The sequence below is a fragment of the Oenanthe melanoleuca genome, chromosome 5 (assembly GCF_029582105.1).
Source record: "Oenanthe melanoleuca isolate GR-GAL-2019-014 chromosome 5, OMel1.0, whole genome shotgun sequence".
Classification (NCBI taxonomy): Eukaryota; Metazoa; Chordata; class Aves; order Passeriformes; family Muscicapidae; genus Oenanthe; species Oenanthe melanoleuca.
Window position 1 is genome coordinate 43,842,065 of NC_079339.1, and position 21,061 is coordinate 43,863,125.

Below are 21,061 nucleotides of genomic sequence, written 5' to 3' on the forward strand. Positions count from 1 at the left end.
TTTGCAGCTTTTGGGAATAATTTTAGGAGTATGACAACCTAGTCAGTAATCAGACTTTAGAGAAGAATAAAGTAATAATAAAAACAACGAGGATAACAATTTAAAATTAAGAAAACCTTAAATTATTCTTACTGGAAATCAGTGAACTATCTTGATCTTTACACAATAGTTTCAATGGAGAGATATTTAACAGTCACTAGAATAGGTAAACACATCCATTTTAAATCTTGTTGAACAGAGCATAGTGCACAGGATTTATTGCAATAATTTTTGATCAGCTGATGCTTTAATGTTACAATTGCTCTTGACTCAAGCCAACATATCTCTAACAGTGTAAACACCTACTACAAAAGCAGTCTCTCTCCTACCTTCCTGCCACTTCCAAATGGTAATGGTATGTTCAGGATCCAGCCCTACGGACAGCAGCAGTTTGCCAGTGGCACTGAAACTGACAGAGCAGACGCCCTTGGAATGGTAGCACCGCAGTACCGACAGTGTCTGCTTGTTCATTGCATCCCACACATGAATAGAAGGGGCTGTAGCTGCACAAATACAAAAACATGCCATCAGTATTCATTTTGAAGATGTGTAATGATTTGCTTATTGAAGCAGTTAATGCTTTTTAATAAGACAAAATTGTTGTGATCAGATGGGGGAAAAAAGGAAAGAAAGAAAGGAGATTCTGGCCACCCTTTGGAAACCAATTAATGACAAACAGGATCATTAGGCTGGATGAACAAGTTGGCCTCATTACATTACCAGAGAGGTTAACTTGTAGCTTAACTTTTTATGGGACCTGTGAAGCACAACAGAAGTTCTAAAAGCAAGCTGTCTTCTCCTGTTTTTCTCTTAGTAAAATGTAGAGCAGCCTGCTAACTCAAAAACCTTCATGAATAAAGCCACTCATCAAGAATGTAACTTCTACATGGGGCTTTTGGACAACTGATAGCTACAGAGAAATCAGTTTACAATGCAGGGTCAAAATCTCCTTTCTCAAAAATGGCCAGCTGTCTGAAATGCCTGTCTTCTTAGGAGAGCATCAGCCAAATCATCAGCTTGTTTACTGATGTAGAACTATGGTATTTAGTCTGCATTGTTTAGATGCAGTAAAAACTGTCTTTCCATACTACTAATGTATGTGATTATCTACTGTGATGACAGCTGTTTTTTTTTCCAAATGCAATGCCTTCTCAAAAGGTCTTGTAATCTGTATATAGTTTACAATCTCTGAGCAGCATCTAAAGCATTTCCAGGACAGTGAGATTCTCAAACTTCATCATTTCTGATCTCTAATAACTTTGACTGCATATTCTGAAGATTACCAATTCTTGTCATAGACCCAGATTCACATAAACTAAATTCTCTTTTGGGTTCAGGCTTTGTGTTTCTAATCAGCTAAATCTAGGCTGTCAGAGGAATGTATGTGATGGGAAACAGTAGGCACAGGGACTTAGGCAAAATTTCAGCCACATGAAACAGCTTTTGAGCACAATTCCACAGCCATTCCAAAATGATCTTTGGAATATACTCCCTCATTTCTTTTATTTCCCACTGGAATTTCCTCTTGTGTCAGCAACATGATGTTATCATTACCTTTTGAGAGGTACTACAGTGTAGTATGGACATACCATTAAAAGAGAAAGGGAGAGCAACAGAAAGTTGAGAGCAACTAGCACTTCCCAAAAATTGTCATCAAACTCCTTGCTGTTCTTACAGGAAGCTGAGGGAAGGGAAAGCTTTATTATGGCTCTGAACTGTTTTTCACCCTATAACCTCGGCCAAAAGTTTTCTTTTGGGTGGCAGAAACTCTCACCTAATTTTCCTGAATAAAAACCAACAAAATCTTTCAGAATAAGATCTGCAAGACAGAGACCATAGACTCAGGTGCTCCTGTGTGATGGAGTCCTTCTGAAAGTCTCATTCCCTGACACTGAGTCCTGCATGTGTACTCAACACTTCCACAAGAGAGGTGCTCTAAGGTGTCATTTCCTTCTGGGAGCACTTAGATAAAGCTACCATGGGCTGGCAGAACAGAAAAAATCTTGAGTAAGGTGGAATAAATCTACACCCAGTCATTAGGAAATTTTATTAGCCATTCCAGCCTAGTGCAAACATTACTGCTTCAAGAATTCGTGTATCACTGTAGACAACTAAAAATTTGAACTAGAAAAGCAAAAGTTGTTGGTAAGAAGGATGCCAAATAGCCATCAATAAATTTTAGAGTAAAACTATTTAACTTTCTAATGAAAGCAGGTAGCAGCTTGGATTCTAGACTAATGGTTCCAGAAAAAGAAAAAAGTTAAGAGTGCTCATTTCAGGCAGTGACAAGAGAACTTAGTAATATACACAAGCTCAAACTGAAGTAGCAGTAGGAAGAAGGCACTTGAGACAGGGAAAGTGTCCAGGCAGGACTAAAGATCTTCTTTCATATATATATATCCATATCATCATTGATTTTTAAAATACAGGTTAAAAGTGTGGGAAAAGGTACCTATATTCTTCCTCTCATCCTTAGAGCAAGCACCATTTGCCATATTTAAGAGAAGTCAACACACATTAAAAATGTCAATGTACATCTGTTCTTACAGAACAAGCTTTAGATCCACATGAAGATTGTTACACTTTCTAGAGTACATGACCACACATTTGTGCATCTCTGAAGATTCTTCACAAGACAATTATGGATGCTCAACAATGAACTCATTCGCACGTGATGGTGATGAGTTTTTACAATTACAGTTGAAAAACAAAATAAATAAAAAATATCTCAGTCAAGGCTGTCAAAATGTTAAAGACCCAAAATGATAGAGGAAAAATGAAACTGACATCATAAAAATCATTTTGGATCAGTGGTAATAACTGCATGACAATTGTACATAAATGTGAAAGGTGATTAGTTTTTTTCACTCAGTCACCTAGGCCTCCTCTTATAGAATTTACTTTAGAAATGCATATTTAAAATTGAAGGTCTATACCAAATGTTGTGAGCCCCAACACATCTACAAAACTGGCAAGCAGTATGCTTGCCACAGTAGCAGTATGTATTAGAACTCACTAATCACTAAGCAGCAAGAAGGGAATATGCTTCAACAATAAGAGTTTTTAAGTGTGTTTTAACATTTTTAATTGTTCTATATTTACAGTATGCTGAGCTGTTTTGACTTATATTCAGTGCTGACTAATATGATTGATACATGGGGTTCAATAAACTAAAAATGAATTCACATCACTTATGGCTCTATAAAGCTGCAGATGGCTACTAGATACACTAACTACACCTGAAGATGTCAAAATTTTGTTTCCCTTACCTGACATATCTGCTGAGTCTCCTGTAATGGAAAAGCAGCAGAAAAAGAATTAGATCAGAAATAAGGTAAGTGCTAAAGAAAATATATGCCACATTCAGTGTAATTTCTTAACACACACCTTGATGTCATCTTCTTGCATTGCAGCAGCACCACTACTGCTGCTAAAGATGAGTAATTACTGATAAAAGGAGGTCACATCAGAAATAAATCATAGAATGAATATATTTTGATTTCTATTTTGAGCTACAACACAAAAATCTAGTTTTGGCATATGTTAGGTCTCTCTCAGCCAAAGTAAATGAAAAACATATTTTTTCATGCCATTGATATTTTAACAAATTAAGTGGGAAAAAAATTATAACTAGTATTTGAGTACCTGAAGATTCAATAAATCTTTTTAAGATTTAAATCATGACAGTGACACTATTTGTGCCAACCATATCAGTAGGAAAAGTAGCAGCAGTTAAGTATGTTCTGTATAGAGGACGTACATTCCTTAACATCACTTCAAAATAAAAAAATAAGTGCTGTTTTAAGATATTTCACTTCCAGCTTATTTTTAATTCTCTTTTTTAAAGTATATGTAATTTTACATGTCATCTGTCCCTGATTTAGTATGCCTTAATTCACATTACAAAATAGTTAAAATTGTTCCACTGTTAGTTGATGTAGAAACAATTATGAAAATAAAAAAAAAAAAGGATTAAGTCCTGTGTTTTGTCTTGGGTGAGATGAACACTGTAGAAGCAAAATCTTCACATTCCTTCCCTGTATAAAGGCCAACAGGGTCAGATTAAGAAATATGATGAAAAAGCAAATTCTCAGACAATACAAGGTCTGTAATTCCTGCAAATGTTCTTTGTAATCAAACCATAGACAAAATTCTCCTGATGATTTTTTTCCATTTGAATAGTTTCCATTAAAAAAAATGTTTAAAAGTATGTGAAGCAAGAAATTCACCAAGAAAGGAAACTATTTTACCTAAGCAGTTAATATTATCAGTGAGTCAATTTTAATTAAACATGCACCTAAAAATCCAAAAGACACAGGAAAGCAGGTAATAAATTCCACAGAACTGTTTGGATTTACATAAAACCTCAAAAACAAACCTAAAGAAAAAGAAAAGCTATTTTGGCTGAATTCAAATAAGGGGTTTTTTGTACTTTATGCACTGATGAAAATAATGTGGGTTTGAATCTGCAGAGAACAACAGAAGATATGAAAACTACAATCAGATTGTAGGGATACAAAAATCACTCTTCTACAAAATCCAGAAACAGCAATTTCTAACAGCTATGCTAATGCAAAATGGGAAATTTTATTTTATTTTATTTTAGTTTTGTTTTTAAACTTGGTTAGTTCATAGTTCTTAATGTCACTAAGAAATATATCTACGTTTTCCCTCTAAATCTCAGTTTATCTGTAGGGAACACCATTAGGGTTTTGCTTCTGCCTGGAATATTACAACTATATCATATTCAACCACCAAGCAAGTCTTACAAACCTACCTGATGAGCTAAAACCTATATAAGATTGACATGTATTTTAAGAAATGAAGGTTAGCTCTGTTCAGCTTCTTTGGAAGGGCTATGACTCTTTGGAAAGTCAAATACAAGCTGATAGTTCAACACAACCAGACTAATGGGGCTTAAGATTTCTGAAACATAGTTTTGATAATACTCCAAACAGAAGTTTAATCTTTCATGTCTCAATATTTTTGTCAACTTTATTCAATTACACTCAAGAAAACTACAAAGAGGACAGGTAACTGAGTAACACTCATGCAAACAGAAATAGCATAATCAGATATTTTTGTGATTTATCATGAATTTACAAGGCCCTGATTGCATGCTGTTATGTTAATTCTTTTCACAAAAATACAAACATACCTACTTGGCCAGTTGCCACTATGTTGGTAAACTTGGGGTGCTGATTCACAGTGAGGCACAAAATATCATCATTATGTTCTTGGTAAAATGACTGAGAGCCTAAAAATAAGAAAAAAAAATCAAACCCTAATTCAACTTTAATTAAAACATTTATACACATACAGACATGGTTAATGTTTGAAAATTTTATAGTATTTGTTAGAAAACAGCATTATAGTCATGTTTCATTTTGAAGTGTAAAACCAGAAAACAGAAAACTCCTAAATTTTTATCTTGACTTCAACACACAGCACTCAGTAAAATCAAACTAATCCCTCAAGTTTTCCACATCAAGTTGCTTAAGTATCTCAGAAAAAAATTGCATTGTGTACTTTTTTAGAGGTCTGAGTTATCTAACTGGGTTACTGGAAAAGAGTGTATGTGATATGGATGACTAAAAAGTAAACTAAATAAAAATACTAATTTATTCTTTAAAAAAAATAAAATTACAATTACTCCATTGTTCAGTTCTTTTACTTTCTGTGATCATTTCAACACACAAATTTCAGAAAGCTAATACCAAGAAAGCCAAACCTTTACTTCCTTTAAAGCTCAGTCACCAGGAACACTTCAGTATACTTGTTTGCTTATGCAGCTATTATGAATATTCTCTACAGACTGAAATTTTAGCAACAAGTAACATTTTTCCACATACTATTACAATATTTAAATTATATAAATTACTTTATAAACTGTAACTCCATGTGTGCAAAGAAACATTTTCCCTCCAGTGGGTTTTCTCCTACCTGTTGCCACGTTATACAAGATGCCAATAGATGCAGTGTGATAAATGACATCAGCACCATCATTCAAATAGTGCACATTGTTCCTGCAGTCCTTCCCTCGATACCCAAACACCAGCTCCAAAATTAGGTCCTAAAAAAGATAGTCACAACAAGAGACATTCAGAAACTTACAGCAGTTATGAACTTTACAATCTTCTGTAGGATATTATTTTTTAATGTTGCCCTTTTAGTAGTAAAGGAGTTTAACAACATCTCAAGCCAACAGAAACTGAGCTCGTGGCTCCCCTGTCAGTTTTCATAGCTGCTCATTCCTGTCACACACATCAGGGGGATGCTGCAGAATGTACACATAACACACACAGACATATACATATACTGAAAGAGTACACATACACATAAATAAAGTGCAGTGAAGAATAAAGTTCTTTTAACACTGAAGACACTAAGAACCAAAGAATGACAAACATTGGCCCACAATTTAATTCCAGCCAGCAATTAGAAATCTAAATTAGAGCCTAAAACTTCTAGAGCGCTGATGTCAAAAAGCTGTTTATTATGCTACACCAAATATTTTGCAGAATCAATATCTGGGTTTGTAAAGAACTGCATTTTCCAAGGTTGGATAAAATTTTTACTTTAGATTAATCAAAAATTGGTATATTTATTTGCAATTGTCATGTAATGAAAAAAAGGAGCCAAACTCATTATTAATAGAATTTAAAAAATTATTTTTAAAACTCTTATCACTGATGAATTTAAAATGAAGTTTCAAAATAAATTCTAAGAAGATTGGAATAAAAAAATGCTTGATTTTATTAGCAATACCCTTTAACAATCCAGTTATCTAAATAAGACATCCTGCTTTCAATAGCGAGTTCTAAGGTTTCATGATTACTAAGAATTGAGTTATACTCCACTTCATTTGCAAGAAAAAGAAATATAGTCTTTTTTTTTTTATTTACAAGGAAAATTCTCTCTCACTTTTTCTGCTATTTACCCACTATTCACTATTTCCCCCTTTGATATATTTAGAATAAAACAATCATTTAATTTGTTCACAGGTGTGTCAGTTTCTGGTAAAACAAAATGAGGAGAGGGGATGAAATGGGAGGGGAGGAGAGGAACATTTTTCTTACCTCTATGGGTCTCTTTTTTTTGCCCACATTATTTGTCTGAAGTTTCTCCGGCTGTGGCAGTGCCCTACTAACAGGTGGTCTGAAATAAAGAACTGTGAATAAGAGAAGGCTGTCCGTCACCCATTCCATACTAACAGTACCTTCCAACCTGCTACTGCACAGGGAAATCTTACAGCCCTGTCCTACTCCACTTACATTCATATTCATCTTTAGAAGAAATACCTTTGTTAAAGGAGAAAGACAAAACCTAAAAATCCTTTGTTTAACATGCCAGGTTCTCTAATTCTTCAGCAACCCATGGGGTTAATGCAAAAGCTTGTTTAAAAATGACTGAGAACTTTTAAAATATTCTGATATTTTTCAAGCCACATTTTTAAGGTACTTTCATCTTCTCTGCAGCAATTTTACTGAAGAGAGGTTTATCTGAATTATCTAATAATGCCTGTTCCCACATGCCTTCAGCAGACCCCTAACTTTCCCTATTTTTATAATAGTTTGAAAGAACTCCAGATGTACCTGCCCAATCTCTCTTATATCAACTGAAATGAGATATTGGTCAAAGCTTATGTGGAAGAAAACCAAGACCATGCAAATGCAGGAGTAACATGTTCCACTGTTCTGAATAGCCCAGACTTACTTAAGAAATCTCAATTAGCTATGTTTAACAAATATCCATACATCTTTCACATTACATTCAACTCTACCTTATACAAATAAATACACAAACAAATAAGCTTTATTTATTAAATATATGCAATTATTCCTAGTAATTTTCAGGAGTATTGATTATTGAATCTATAGATACAGCATTTGTGGTTGTGATAATCATTTAAGCTTGATCTTTAAGAGGAACAATTAATTTTAAAATAAATGCGATGTTTAAATTAAGTGATATCCAGATTATTTAATCCAGTAGCCAGTGTAATACAGCAATATCAAACATGAAGCAACAGGTCTCTTTCATATTCCTTTTTAGTATGAAGTACTTCTAATTTCATCTCTGCTCTTGAATGATGATTGATTTAAAATAATGACTGTCTTTTCTCAGAATGATAGAATATGATTTGTTTGTACACTGTATTTTGAAGGACAGGTGAAAAGCATTTTTTTCAGTTATTCAAATAAAATACCATTTTCTTAGATATATTTCTTCGTTTTCCCTGCCTAATTTTAGTACAAAAGAGATCAGAATGTTCGAAAGACTTTATATTTTTAATTTCTCATTCTTCATGGAAATTCTGCAATAGTCTCATTACTATTCCTCTAGAAATTATCAAAGCACAGCATAAAAAGCCCCTCTTGTACTTGTCAGCTTCATATTTGATACAGAACACTCAACCCTCATCTGTTTCCTCCTCTCCTATCCTGGCTCTAATTCACTTATGTCTCTGAAACACAGAGGGAAAAAATTAGTTGGAGGGGAAAAACTGGGGAAAAATTAAATATAGCAGAAGAAAATATTTGAAGTTTGATGAAAGCAGTAAAAACTGAAAGGGCATGGTTCTGTCAGAAGTTTATGTTACTGGAACTGAATATTTCTCTGCTGCTTGGCTCTAGAAGGTGGTGTTTTTATAACATTTTCTGCCTGTTAATCTCTTGTGATGGAATAGGAGAAGAGATAAAACAATCTCACATTTTACAACTGTTTGAGAAGACCATCTATACTTAAAGGTTCTACAGCTACAAATACAGGCTGATATCACCCTTAAGCAATCATGAGAGTACATTTACATTTGTACATTGCCACACAACAGAATAAAGTGGATGTATTTTAGTCAGGAAAACTTGACAACTTTTACTCAGCTGCATTATGTCACAGGCCACATAAAAAATTTATCTAAGTATCTGTCCAGGAAAGACCAATTCTATTTTGATCCAGAGCAGTGGAACTGGAACACAAATTACAAGCACATTCTCTTCCCAATTAAGTTTTAAGATAACAACCTGAGCATTTAAAAACAGGAATGCTGAAGGATATGAGAATACATTTTCCAAGTCCTTTTTTAAAGGTCTGAAAGCTGAAAATATTTTTAATTTGCTATGTAATGTGCAGCAAAGTGGTTAATGGCATATACAACACACTGGTCATATACCTGTATGCATAACTCACTGCATGCTCAAAAACTGTGTGGAAAAGATGGGAAGGAGAGCATGAATATATGTTGGGGTGAATTCACATATGGATAGGGTCAGTTTTAGCATGGGGAAGGAGAGTTCCAGCCATCTATCATAAGGGAAATAAATACCTCAATATTGGCACTTTGTTTTCAAAATTAAAATAGATTTGGTATACGTATTTTAATATTTATTTTTATGAAACCATAAAAATTGAGTACAAGCATTTTGAAGTAGTTTCTGAAAAAAATACTTTGTTCACAGTTTTACACATAGCTTAAATTTTACTGCCCATTTTTGCATGATGTATTTCATTCCATATTTTCCTCATTGTTACTGAGTATCTAAAGTTACTAACAGAAAAAGAATTATTTTCTGTTATATGGCATATATAAATTACCAGCAATTCTTTGAGTTCCATGGTAACTTTTAACAGTGTGATTTACAATACTTATTTCTGTTGTAAACATACAAGTATTATTTTGAGCACGATTTCATAGAGCAAATTACAGTAATTGGTACAGAAGAAAAAGTCCCTTTCTGTGTAGGGCACCAAAGTGGTATTTCATACTTAGGAGGACTTGCAGAGAACTTAGTAATTGATTTTGCACTACTCTTCAGCATGAAAGGTCTTGCACTGCCCTCCCAAAAGGTGTTGGCAAGCACAAAGTATAAATGAATTTTAAAAGTAAGAAGGACTTATTTCCATTTCCTCTTGGCACGTTCTTCAAGGCCGTTTATGAAACTTTACAGAGGTCTGATTTCCATCAGAAGATAATGAAGGCTGGTAGTTTCTAAATACTGCTTCTCGACAAAAATTATTTATAGTTATTCCCATGTATCCTATGAGCAGTAAGTGCCAGTTTATACTCACTTTATACTCACTATACTTAATGTAGATACAGGGAATCTAATGCTTAAATAATTTAGTAACATGTACAGCTGGACATGTCAGGTGAGACTGCCAAATCATCACGTGTGAAAGAGCTGTCCACTAGGGGGCTGGAGTGCTAACCTTTATATTTTAATAAATATTACTGAAAAATACTACTTGTGAAACATAGGAAAGTATAATAGCCCATGGAGTTGGAGTTCATATTGGTAGATAAAACAGTATCTAGCTTAGTATATGAAACAGAACTACAGTGAATATACATAAATTTCAGATTTTTCATACAGCAATATTCTGAAGAGTGATAGGTGCATGGTATGGCACCCAACATGACAGATGGCTTTTTAAGGAAAATGGGAGGTGGCAGTAAAAGATGGACTAGATAGGAAAATAAAAGCATTACCTGGAACCTCTTTTCAGCAGCAGATGGGAAAGAGAAAAGGATTACTTATACAAGCTTGGCTAAAAGTTAGGTGCCAGTGAACTGTTCATATAGATAATTATTACTGACTTCCTGATTTGCATACTTCTTTTTACAAGGGAATTATTTACTTAATAGACTATATAAATCTACTTGTATAGAAAACTCCAATTCACTTAAATGGGAATTATGAGCCTGTCTTCTCTTACTGTAAATAGAGAAATAAAGCAGAAGCAGAACCAAAAACCTCTGAACTATACCAAGTGTTTAGAGTCAGCAAATACAACACCTGAATAACTCAAAGAAATGTTGTGCAGGTTTACCCTCCTCAAATAAGCTGATGGATGGAACAGTCAACTCATTATTTAAGACAGATATTCAAGTTCAGTCACAAAAATCCATTTATTTATACTAAAATAAAATTATCATCTCAGCTGATCAGAATATGTGGTGTATTGAGCACTACTGATAGGTACTATTTTTTTACGACTACTTGATTCAGTTTATGTTGATTGAAGACATTTTAAACTGAATAGGTTTTCTCAGCCATGTTATGATGGCATACTCCTACACTTTGGCTAACCAAAAACCATTATTAATAATTAAAGCAGATGGGCATGTACAGATTATTTCCTAACAGTTGTAGTATGCATGGGCACTTTACATTAGTTTGATGAGCTGCTACACTTCCACTGATTTAATAAGCTCTTCTTTTAAGAACCACTAAGAAACTTCACAGTAGCAAGGTGAACACTAGTTAGTTTTCTTTATCACTTATAAGTTAAGGAAAATAATTTAGGGAATAATTTAGGAAAAAAATTCCTGAAAATTAAGAACACAATGTCAACTACTCACCAATTCACAGACTGATTTTTACCTGTACTGAAAATGATGGGGTTTACTGAATGTCTTCTAAATTAGTTTTAACTTTATTTTGCAGTGCAAGATTGATGCCTTATTTATTCACATAGGAAACAGCTAAACCTTTCCCACAATAAAATCCAAATGTAGCTTGAACAGGTTCTGCAGTCAATAGCATGCAATTCTTCAAGGAGTACAAAATTCAAGTACCTTCAGATATTTTTCACAGTAAAGCAAGGACTACTTGGATTCTGTTGATAAAACCAATCTACACAGATAATAAACCAAATGCAAATCTTCCAACTCTCATCACTGGGCCATGCAATCAAGACATTCTCAAGACATTTCCTTTCTTGTTGCAAAGTGAATAGGTTTTTTTCTTTTTTTCTTTCACTCAAAATTGAGATTTTTTGTTAAACCTTGATACTTTGGTAACTGGCTTTTTCAATTCTTCAAAGATATGGGTTTTAGCTCACACCTGAGAGGAAAAAATAATTACCTCAAACTGGTAAAGGGAGAACATTCTTTTCCATCATGTTGTTCCAGTCTACATCTTGTAATATAAGTAACTGATAATAACTAAATTTATGATTGGAAAGAATGAAGTCTGAAATGTCAGGGTTTTCAGACCCAAGGTTACTGCCCTGCACGAATGTACACTCCAATAGGCAAAAAGGTCAGCTTCAAAAAGCCCTGTTTAAAAAAACCACCCAGTTTTAGAAAAGTTAAATTTAAACTTTCATATAATCTAATTTATTCTGAAAATATGGTAAACAGAGAGAAGAAGCTGACAGTGCAAAGTGCCTTGCTATAGCTTTTCATATTATAGGCTTCTCCCCTCTCCCAAATCACACAAGTTGACAGAATGAAAAGATAAGATAAAGATGATTTTTTACAAAAAGAGCTCTGGAATTTGTATTATTTACATCCATATCACAAATCACTAGACTGGCAAACAGAAAAATGTAACTGCATTCTGTTCATTTATCCAAAACATATATGGAAGATGTCTGTATAAAATCTCAGAATTTCTCCTTCAGTGACAATTACAAGGTGATAGTTGTGACCTTTGGATTAAAAATGTTTCATTTCAATAGTTTCCTTCCTCTCTCACTCCCTTGGAAGCACAATTTAAATTTATTTACCGTCTGTATTGGATACAAAAAGAATTCTTTACTTCTCAATCTGTAAGGGACTAGTTTTAAATACTAGTAGTTTAGCTTCCTTCCCATTTGGAATACACTAGGATCTTTTTTTGATTCTGTCTAGATATCCCGATGCACACAAAAAAATCCTCAATAAAAAAAATAAATAACTAGATAAAATCAGAGGTAGTTTTGCCACAACACCTGGTTTTGAATTACATCTGGGAGTGTATTCAGAACACCAAAATAATTTTCAAAATATATAAGCTGCTGGGATCTTTTCATGCAAGAGATCTCAGCACATGGACTAAGTAATGGTTTCATCAGCTTGCAAGTATTTAAACTCAGGAAAAAATTAAACTGAAATTCCTGGTTGTTTAGTTTTGAGATCTCTTGGTACAGCCATTTTTCTGTAAGGTACATTAATTACAGCACTTCCCCTTTCACAGTCACAAATAGGGAGTGTAAGAACAGAATAAGAATGGAGCATTATTCTCCAGAGGCATCTCCCAGCCTTCAGTGCTGTGCAGTTCAGGGAGCAGCTGAGTCAGAAGTGTTTTCAAAATCAACCATGATGGACTTTTTTTCTGAGTAATTTACCTAGCACAAAATCATACTAGGAAAGAACTCTTAGTAAAGGATAGAAACAGTTTTCATATGCATTTTGTGCTCTGGAGTATCCATAATGCTATTACACAACCAAATTAGATACACAGTACACATCTTTTCACATAAAAAATTATCTATAAACATTATTATTCAGAAATGATGAATAATTCAAATTACAGACCTAAGTGCTGCCTCAGAGCAGTGCTATTTTGTGATTCTAATAGCAGTTAAAATAAGTATTGCAATTTCAGTGATATAACATGGTAATTTCACTGCTATAGAATACTATATCATTAGTAGAGCTGGCATTTAACACTGCAAGCTAACCCCAGACCAACTGAATCTGAATGAAACCTTGGGTTCTAGTCACGGAGGGAGCTCAGCCTATGAGTCTGAAGGGTGGCCTCAGAGCCAAAGGATCTGTTCTGCAGCAAATTTAACAGCATGTTGTTGCATATGCATATATTCTAACTAGAGCAGGTGCAGAAGGTCATAACCTAGTGCAGGCACACACACAAGGGACTCCCCTGTGAACACACTGTGCACTCAGCAGCTCAGATCCTCAGGCAGCACAGGTGCCCTGGCAAGGCAGTGATGCTCCCTGCACCTCTGAAGCTTCATTATCTCCAGCATAGGGCTGCTCACAGAGAACCTCAGGAATCTGTGCAAGGTGCTCACTGCACTCTACACTCTGCAGGGTTGGACCTCTGCAACACAGAGATGCTGTGAGATATAGACTGAGATGATGTGTGTGTGTTTCACACAGAGATGCTGTGTGTGTTACATGCTGAGATGCTGTGTGTGTGTTACACATTGAGATGCTGTGTGTGTTACACGCTGAGATGCTGTGAGTGTTACACACTGAGATGCTGTGTGTGCGTTACACACTGAGATGATGTGTGTGTGTTACACACTGAGATGCTGTGTGTGTTACACACTGAGATACTGTGTGTGTGTTACACACTGAGATGCTGTGTGTGTGTTACACACTGAGATACTGTGTGTGTGTTTCACACAGAGATGCTGTGTGTGTGTTACACACTGAGATGCTGTGTGTGTTACACATTGAGATGCTGTGTGTGTGTTACACATTGAGATGCTGTGTGTGTGTTACACACTGAGATGCTGTGTGTGTGTTACACATTGAGATGCTGTGTGTGTTACACATTGAGATGCTGTGTGTGTTACACACTGAGATGCTGTGTGTGTTACACACCGAGATGCTGTGTGTGTGTTACACACTGAGATGCTGTGTGTGTGTGTGAGTTACACACAGATGCTGTGTGTGTTACACACTGAGATGCTGTGTGTGTGTGTGTTACACACTGAGATGCTGTGTGTGTTACACACTGAGATGATGTGTGTGTGTTACACACTGAGATGCTGTGTTACACACTGAGATGCTGTGTGTGTGTTACACACTGAGATGCTGTGTGTGTCACACACTGAGATGCTGTGTTACACACTGAGATGCTGTGTGTGTTACACACTGAGATGCTGTGTGTGTTACACACTGAGATGCTGTGTGTTACACACTGAGATGCTGTGTGTGTGTGTTACACACTGAGATGCTGTGTGTGTGTGTGTTACACACTGAGATGCTGTGTGCGTTACACATTGAGATGCTGTGTGTGTGTTACACACTGAGATGCTGTGTGTGTTACACACTGAGATGATGTGTGTGTTACACACTGAGAGGCTGTGTTTGTGTTACACACTGAGATGCTGTGTGTGTGTTACACGCTGAGATGCTGTGTGTGTGTTACACACTGAGATGTTGTGTGTTACACGCTGAGATGCTGTGTGTGTGTTACACACTGAGATGATGTGTGTGTGTTACACACTGAGATGATGTGTGTGTGTTACACACTGAGAGGCTGTGTGTGTGTGTTACACATTGAGACGCTGTGTGTGTTACACACTGAGATGATGTGTGTGTGTTACACACTGAGATGCTGTGTGTGTGTTACACATTGAGACGCTGTGTGTGTTACACACTGAGATGCTGTGTGTGTGTTACACACTGAGATGCTGTGTGTTACACACTGAGATGCTGTGTGTGTTACACACTGAGATGATGTGTGTGTGTTACACACTGAGATTCTGTGTGTGTGTTACACACTGAGATGCTGTGTGTGTGTGTGTTACACACTGAGATGCTGTGTGTGTGTGTTACACACTGAGATGCTGTGTGTTACACACTGAGATGCTGTGTGTGTTACACATTGAGACGCTGTGTGTGTTACACACTGAGATGCTGTGTGTGTTACACACTGAGATGCTGTGTGTGTGTTACACACTGAGATGCTGTGTGTTACACACTGAGATGCTGTGTGTGTTACACACTGAGATTCTGTGTGTGTGTTACACACTGAGATGCTGTGTGTGTTACACACTGAGATGGTATCTGCTACAGACTGCCACAAATACTTAGGCAAGTTCTCTGCCTCAGACAGTGAAGCCAAGCTTTTCCTTATCCACCCAAAAGTATTGAGGAAATCACCTCCCCCCAATACTCCAGTGTTCACTCATGTCAACTCAGAATGGGAACTGCACTTATGTTTCATCCCTTAACCCTTTTCTACCCATTAACAAGCTACTGCTTAATAGTAAAGAGGCTAATCCCTCACTTCTGTTGCAAATTGTAACTACTTTCCCAAGCATCTTAAGTTATTAAAATGCATTTAATCTTGGACTCCATGTACATGAACTTACCTTACTACCCCCTGCCTTCATAGGAAGCAATAATAAAGAGTAATAAATATAAAATAAAAATTAGTATCCATTACCAATCCTACACAATATTAACATCAGAAGTTAAAATACATACAGTAACCATAGTCTGATTTTATTCTTCACACAAAAAAAAATGCTTTGAAATTTTAGGGCCCCAAACTTTTCAACAATTCAGTTAAGGGGACTCTTCCATTATCTTTTTTGCATTCTGAATCACAATTTCATTATCTTACTACAAAATTAATTCTTTTAGCAATTTATCTGAAACTTAAAAACACAATTCACTCAGCTTCCAGCAACAGTTCTTGAAAGAAACACAAGAGCTTTACAATTTTATTAAAAAAAAAAAAAAAATAGATATTTAATTAAAGCTTTCATATACGCACATTATTTCTTTTTGATCTCCACATCAAATACATCTAATTAAAAAAGAGAAATACCATTTCTCATAAATGCAAGACAGGGAACCACAGCTTTATACACAGGCATCCCCCTCTCTCCTACAGCAAACAGCTTAAAAACAAATGATGATATGAAACTCCCAAAAAAGTCACTCATTTCTCAACATTTCTCAACAAGGCTATCACAGAGCTTCACTGTGGAGACATGAGCATTGCCACAGAATCCTCACATTCCTGCAGAACTTTCTACTCTCCTATTTCACCATATCCTTACATCCTGTTGTTTTCCTCACTTCCCTCTCTTTAGTATCAGCCTTCCCCAACCGCTGTATTAGGAATCCCTCCTTCCTTCTTCCTCACACATACTGTCCACATCAATTTCGTGGACAACAAACAACTTTCTGGGTCCTGTGCTCAGCTGCAGATTCTACCACAGATAATGTTCTAGATGTTATAACCTGTTTTTGTTATTTTGCATCTAGTTTATCTTCTGGGTTTATTACAGTCTGCTCCCCATCCCATTCTCTTCCAAAGCATACAAAGATACAAAACTAACACTGCAAAGCAAACTTCATTTTCCAAGATTCATTAATAAAAACTGCAGAATCACTGTGGAAAGAATTTTTCAAAGAAAGGTAGAAGTTATGTGGAGACTGAAGCAATGCAAGGAGCAATTAGAGTTGGATTTATCAGAGCAGTTTGTTGGCAGAACCAAAAAACAGAGAGCTGTTCTTCACTAAAAACAACCATATAGGCTCATGCCTATAATGCCATCACTAACCACTAGTCAGTATTGAAGTTACAATAAAACCATATTATTAAACACCAGCAAATAACTCAATCATCTCAATAAAATAAAAATATGCATACATAGTTTGTAGACATTTGTGCCCTCTGAAAATAGATACAGCCTAGTCCTTTGGGTCACCCTTTTTTCTTCAAAAAAGCATTTAGATTCTTTTTATACATATCCTTTTAAGTTAAGTACTATATATGCCAATATAATTTTGTTCTACTATTACTTTTTCAAGTTGATTGCTTGGCTAGAATTGTAATTTAGTAATTACCTTTCATCTAAGGTTGGCTCCTTTTGTTGCAGATGAGGCTTTATTCCAAACATTGGTCTAATGTTTGTTGATAAGGCTTTGATGGTGTAATTAATTTCATTTTCCCTTGTCACATCACTGTCATAACCTAACACAATCAGAGGGAAGAGTATCAAATCAAAATAAGGTACAAGAACAATTTAATCTTAATTTGTGCAGATTTCAACAATGTATTAGATTACAAAAACAATTATAGCATGGATTATTAATAACATAAATACAAAACAGAAAGAAAGTAGTTGGGAATCATGCACATTGTTAATAAAAGACATTCAAAGAAAAAGAATTCTTAACAATATCTTTGTGGGAAAAAAAGCTATTTAAGAGTCAAGGGACTTTAAAATCTTCTCCATTCTGCTAAATTAGCTAGCCTTAACTACAAAAAGGCACATCAAGGTGATGTTTACTATAGTAAAATAAACATATTGGAAAAGGTAAGTTGTGACAAGGTTGTTACTTACTCTCCATTATTTTGTTTTTTACAAAGATAGAAACTTCTAATGCCAACAATGTGAATAGTTCTTAGCTTTAACTGAAATTAATAGGACCTGACCAAGAGAAACTTTTGTGGATAATGATGGCAATGTCATTTCTTGAAAATCTTCAGAGACCTCACTATCTTTTAGAGTACTTTTGAACACACAAGAAGGTTCTTAAAGCAGCATAGCCTAGGAAAGACTATAGGGCTAAGATCTTCTAACAGGTCTCAAGCAGAGGCTGAGCAGATCAAAATCTGAAGATTTTCTGAAGAATTTTTGACTAAGAAAGTTAAAGCTGACATGTCCTGCTATAGGCAATTAAATTACTTTGTGGATGCATTCTTCAGTACTTGAAAGAAGACAGACAGTGATTAAAAATGCTTTTCCAATGAATGTTTAATATGTCTATAATATTTAATGTGTTTCTTTGGTCATTTAATATGTTTCAGTGACAGCTGAAGTTATTTTATCACACAGAATTATTTAATGAGTAGCAGTGACAGTTTAAAAATGCACTGAGCAATTGACAAGGAGGAAAAACCACACTTGGCAGAAAACAAGTCTGAAGGCTCATAAACCCTTGGAATCATAACATGAAAAAGAAAACATAAGTATGGAAAAACCAGCAAAAGCTAATGCTACAAAATAGAATGAACACTTTATAACTACTGATATTGTGACCTTGAAATAGATATATAAACACCAGCCTACTTCATTCTCCTATGCTGCCATGTTATGGAAGCAGATGCTATAACAAGGTAACTATGATCTCACATGATACAGATTTCAATATAATTTTTTAGAATTAGTGACCAAATTTAAACTGTGGATATTTTATTTTAAATAAAGATTTTGGGTAGCTATGTATAATTGATATTTGGTATTTTTAATTTAGAATATATCAAGAGTCTCTTTACATACTTAAAGCAGTAACCCAAACACTTCATTATCATTTTCTTCACAGCAGTTTATCAGTCCTTTCCCCAAAACTAAATTTTATTTAACATTCTTGAAGAGTATTTGCTACTTAAGATACTAACAACCCACAAATTACTTCTAAATTTTCAATTTTCCATTAATAAAGTCTTCTTGAAATAGTACAATCCAGCAAGTTGTACAAACTATTACTGACCTCCATCTTCTTCAGAATCCAGATCAGACTCCTCACTGTCACACTGCCTGCTATCTCGATGTCCCTCCATCTCATAAGTCCACAGCATTAGGGAGGTGTCTGCTCCTCCAACAGTGACCAGCAAACTGTCATCGTAGGTCCAGCGCACGTTTGTCACGTGGGTGCTGTGAGCAACATAGCGCTTGAATTTTCCAAACTTTCCCTAGGAAGGGGAAAAAGAAGGCAAAGAGCAAATTTATCCAGCCTGCTAGACAAAAGTGAAATAAGTTGACAGTGCACAATGACATCATCTTAACTTCTTTACACTTCATGCTTCAGCTGTTTTGTATTTCATAAGATTGCAATACATGATTTTCCCCTCTATAGCAAACTCATGAAATGTTAATCTTATCTTCATATCAAGCATGAAAGAGTTAGCTTATAAACAGATTATAGCAATAAACACTGGATCACTTTTCCTAAGTGAGGCAATAACCCAACTGAGTTGGAATAAAATTCACATAGAATAATTTGAGTCAGTACTTGTGCACTGTTACCATCCTTAGCATGGCAACATTTCAAAATTGAAGTCACATTTGCCACCAAATATACAGGAAAACAAGAGGTACTTGAAGAGCAGTAAAAATACAATGTGTTTCTGGTATTGCTTTTCTATGATGCATGATTAAATAATATTAAAGGTCTCCATCTTAGAAAAAAACAACTAATATTAGACAGAATGAAGGTCCTTAAAATCACTAATGAAATCTAGGTAAGAAAGATATGTTCATTGTCTTCTAAAGCATTGTCATTCTTAAAGTTTTTCCTATTCATTTTCCACAGTCAGCAGCAGGCTCTACAGTCTGACCTGGAAGGATCATTCTTACTTATTTCAAGTTTAATGCACTGCAAAATGCAATGCAATACTGAATGTTTTCTTTGATCAAAATGAAAAAAATCTAAAACCATTATTTTCTTCTGAGGGATAAATTTTCACAGTTTTGAAAAGGCAGATTTATTAATAAATATTTTCCATAAACAGCTGCAAATTACTTACTTTAGCAGGGTATCGAAACAGTTTCACAAATCCAAAATCATCTCCTGTGGCTAATACTTTACTATCACTAGTGAGGCATGAAGCAGTTACATCTGTGACTTCACCAATTATTGGCCAGATCCCTTCACAGCAAGAGCCCAAAACACTTGTCCATGATGCCCAGCCAATCTTTTCTACCTAAAAAAACAACCCATTTGAGACAGAGAATATTTCTTAGGCATTTTTCTTACAAAAGTCCTTGCACTGAAAGATACATCACATCTAAAAGACAGTACTTTAACTAATAACAATCACTTAATTTTCCACTCAGAATTTTGTCTGAGATCTGCAATTTTACCTCTATGAACTTTCATTTCCAAAATCTAAAGAAGCATTTTGAAAATTTTTACCTTAGCTGCCCTTCCAGGCTAAAGAAAACAAATCATATTTTTCAAAACTTCATTTCAGTACCATGGAAAATATCATTTGGAAATTATCCATTTTTGCTCTCTGCCCTATAACAGTGCTCTATATCTGAGAAAACAGAACAACATTATAGCTACAATATACTACTCTTGCCTATATGCATTATGTAAACTGTACTACATTGTTATATACAGACAAACATGAGGTTTTCCCCAGCAAGGTTAGGGTTAAATGATCTGCAATAGATTTTCAAAGGTGTTTAGGTACCAGAAAAGATATACAGAAGTCTAGTGGCATTTTCATGACTAAGTCAGCCAAATGTCTGTTTCTTAATAGAAGAACAAAATGTGAAATCCCCTATATATTTTATAATTTAAAAAGTTTAAAATTACAGTTTTATATATCATTCCCTCTTATGTGTATAGATAGGCTGCATCATAACTCTAATTTGCAAACAAGTTAAGAAAGCAGTACAGCTCCTCACCTCCAAACTTGGAATAGTTTGTTTTTTCCCCCGAGGGGCTTCAAAAAACAACTGCTCTTTAGCACCAGTGTTGACTTGCAAAAGTTTTCCTATAAAACATATGACATATATATTATATGTT

General features: G+C 35.0%; 1 protein-coding gene across 1 annotated transcript in view; it reads right to left on the minus strand.

Annotated features, from left to right (window-relative positions):
• Window positions 1–21,061, minus strand: part of EML5 (EMAP like 5) — a 99,504-nt gene that overhangs the window by 18,484 nt on the left and 59,959 nt on the right. The window contains exons 24-32 of the mRNA XM_056493691.1: window positions 20,941–21,029; window positions 20,052–20,228; window positions 19,016–19,217; window positions 17,366–17,492; window positions 7,119–7,197; window positions 5,983–6,112; window positions 5,198–5,296; window positions 3,309–3,329; window positions 369–542 (exon numbers count right to left, since the gene is read on the minus strand). Coding sequence (XP_056349666.1) covers window positions 369–542; window positions 3,309–3,329; window positions 5,198–5,296; window positions 5,983–6,112; window positions 7,119–7,197; window positions 17,366–17,492; window positions 19,016–19,217; window positions 20,052–20,228; window positions 20,941–21,029 — 1,098 coding nt within the window. The remainder of the gene's footprint in view (window positions 1–368; window positions 543–3,308; window positions 3,330–5,197; window positions 5,297–5,982; window positions 6,113–7,118; window positions 7,198–17,365; window positions 17,493–19,015; window positions 19,218–20,051; window positions 20,229–20,940; window positions 21,030–21,061) is intronic.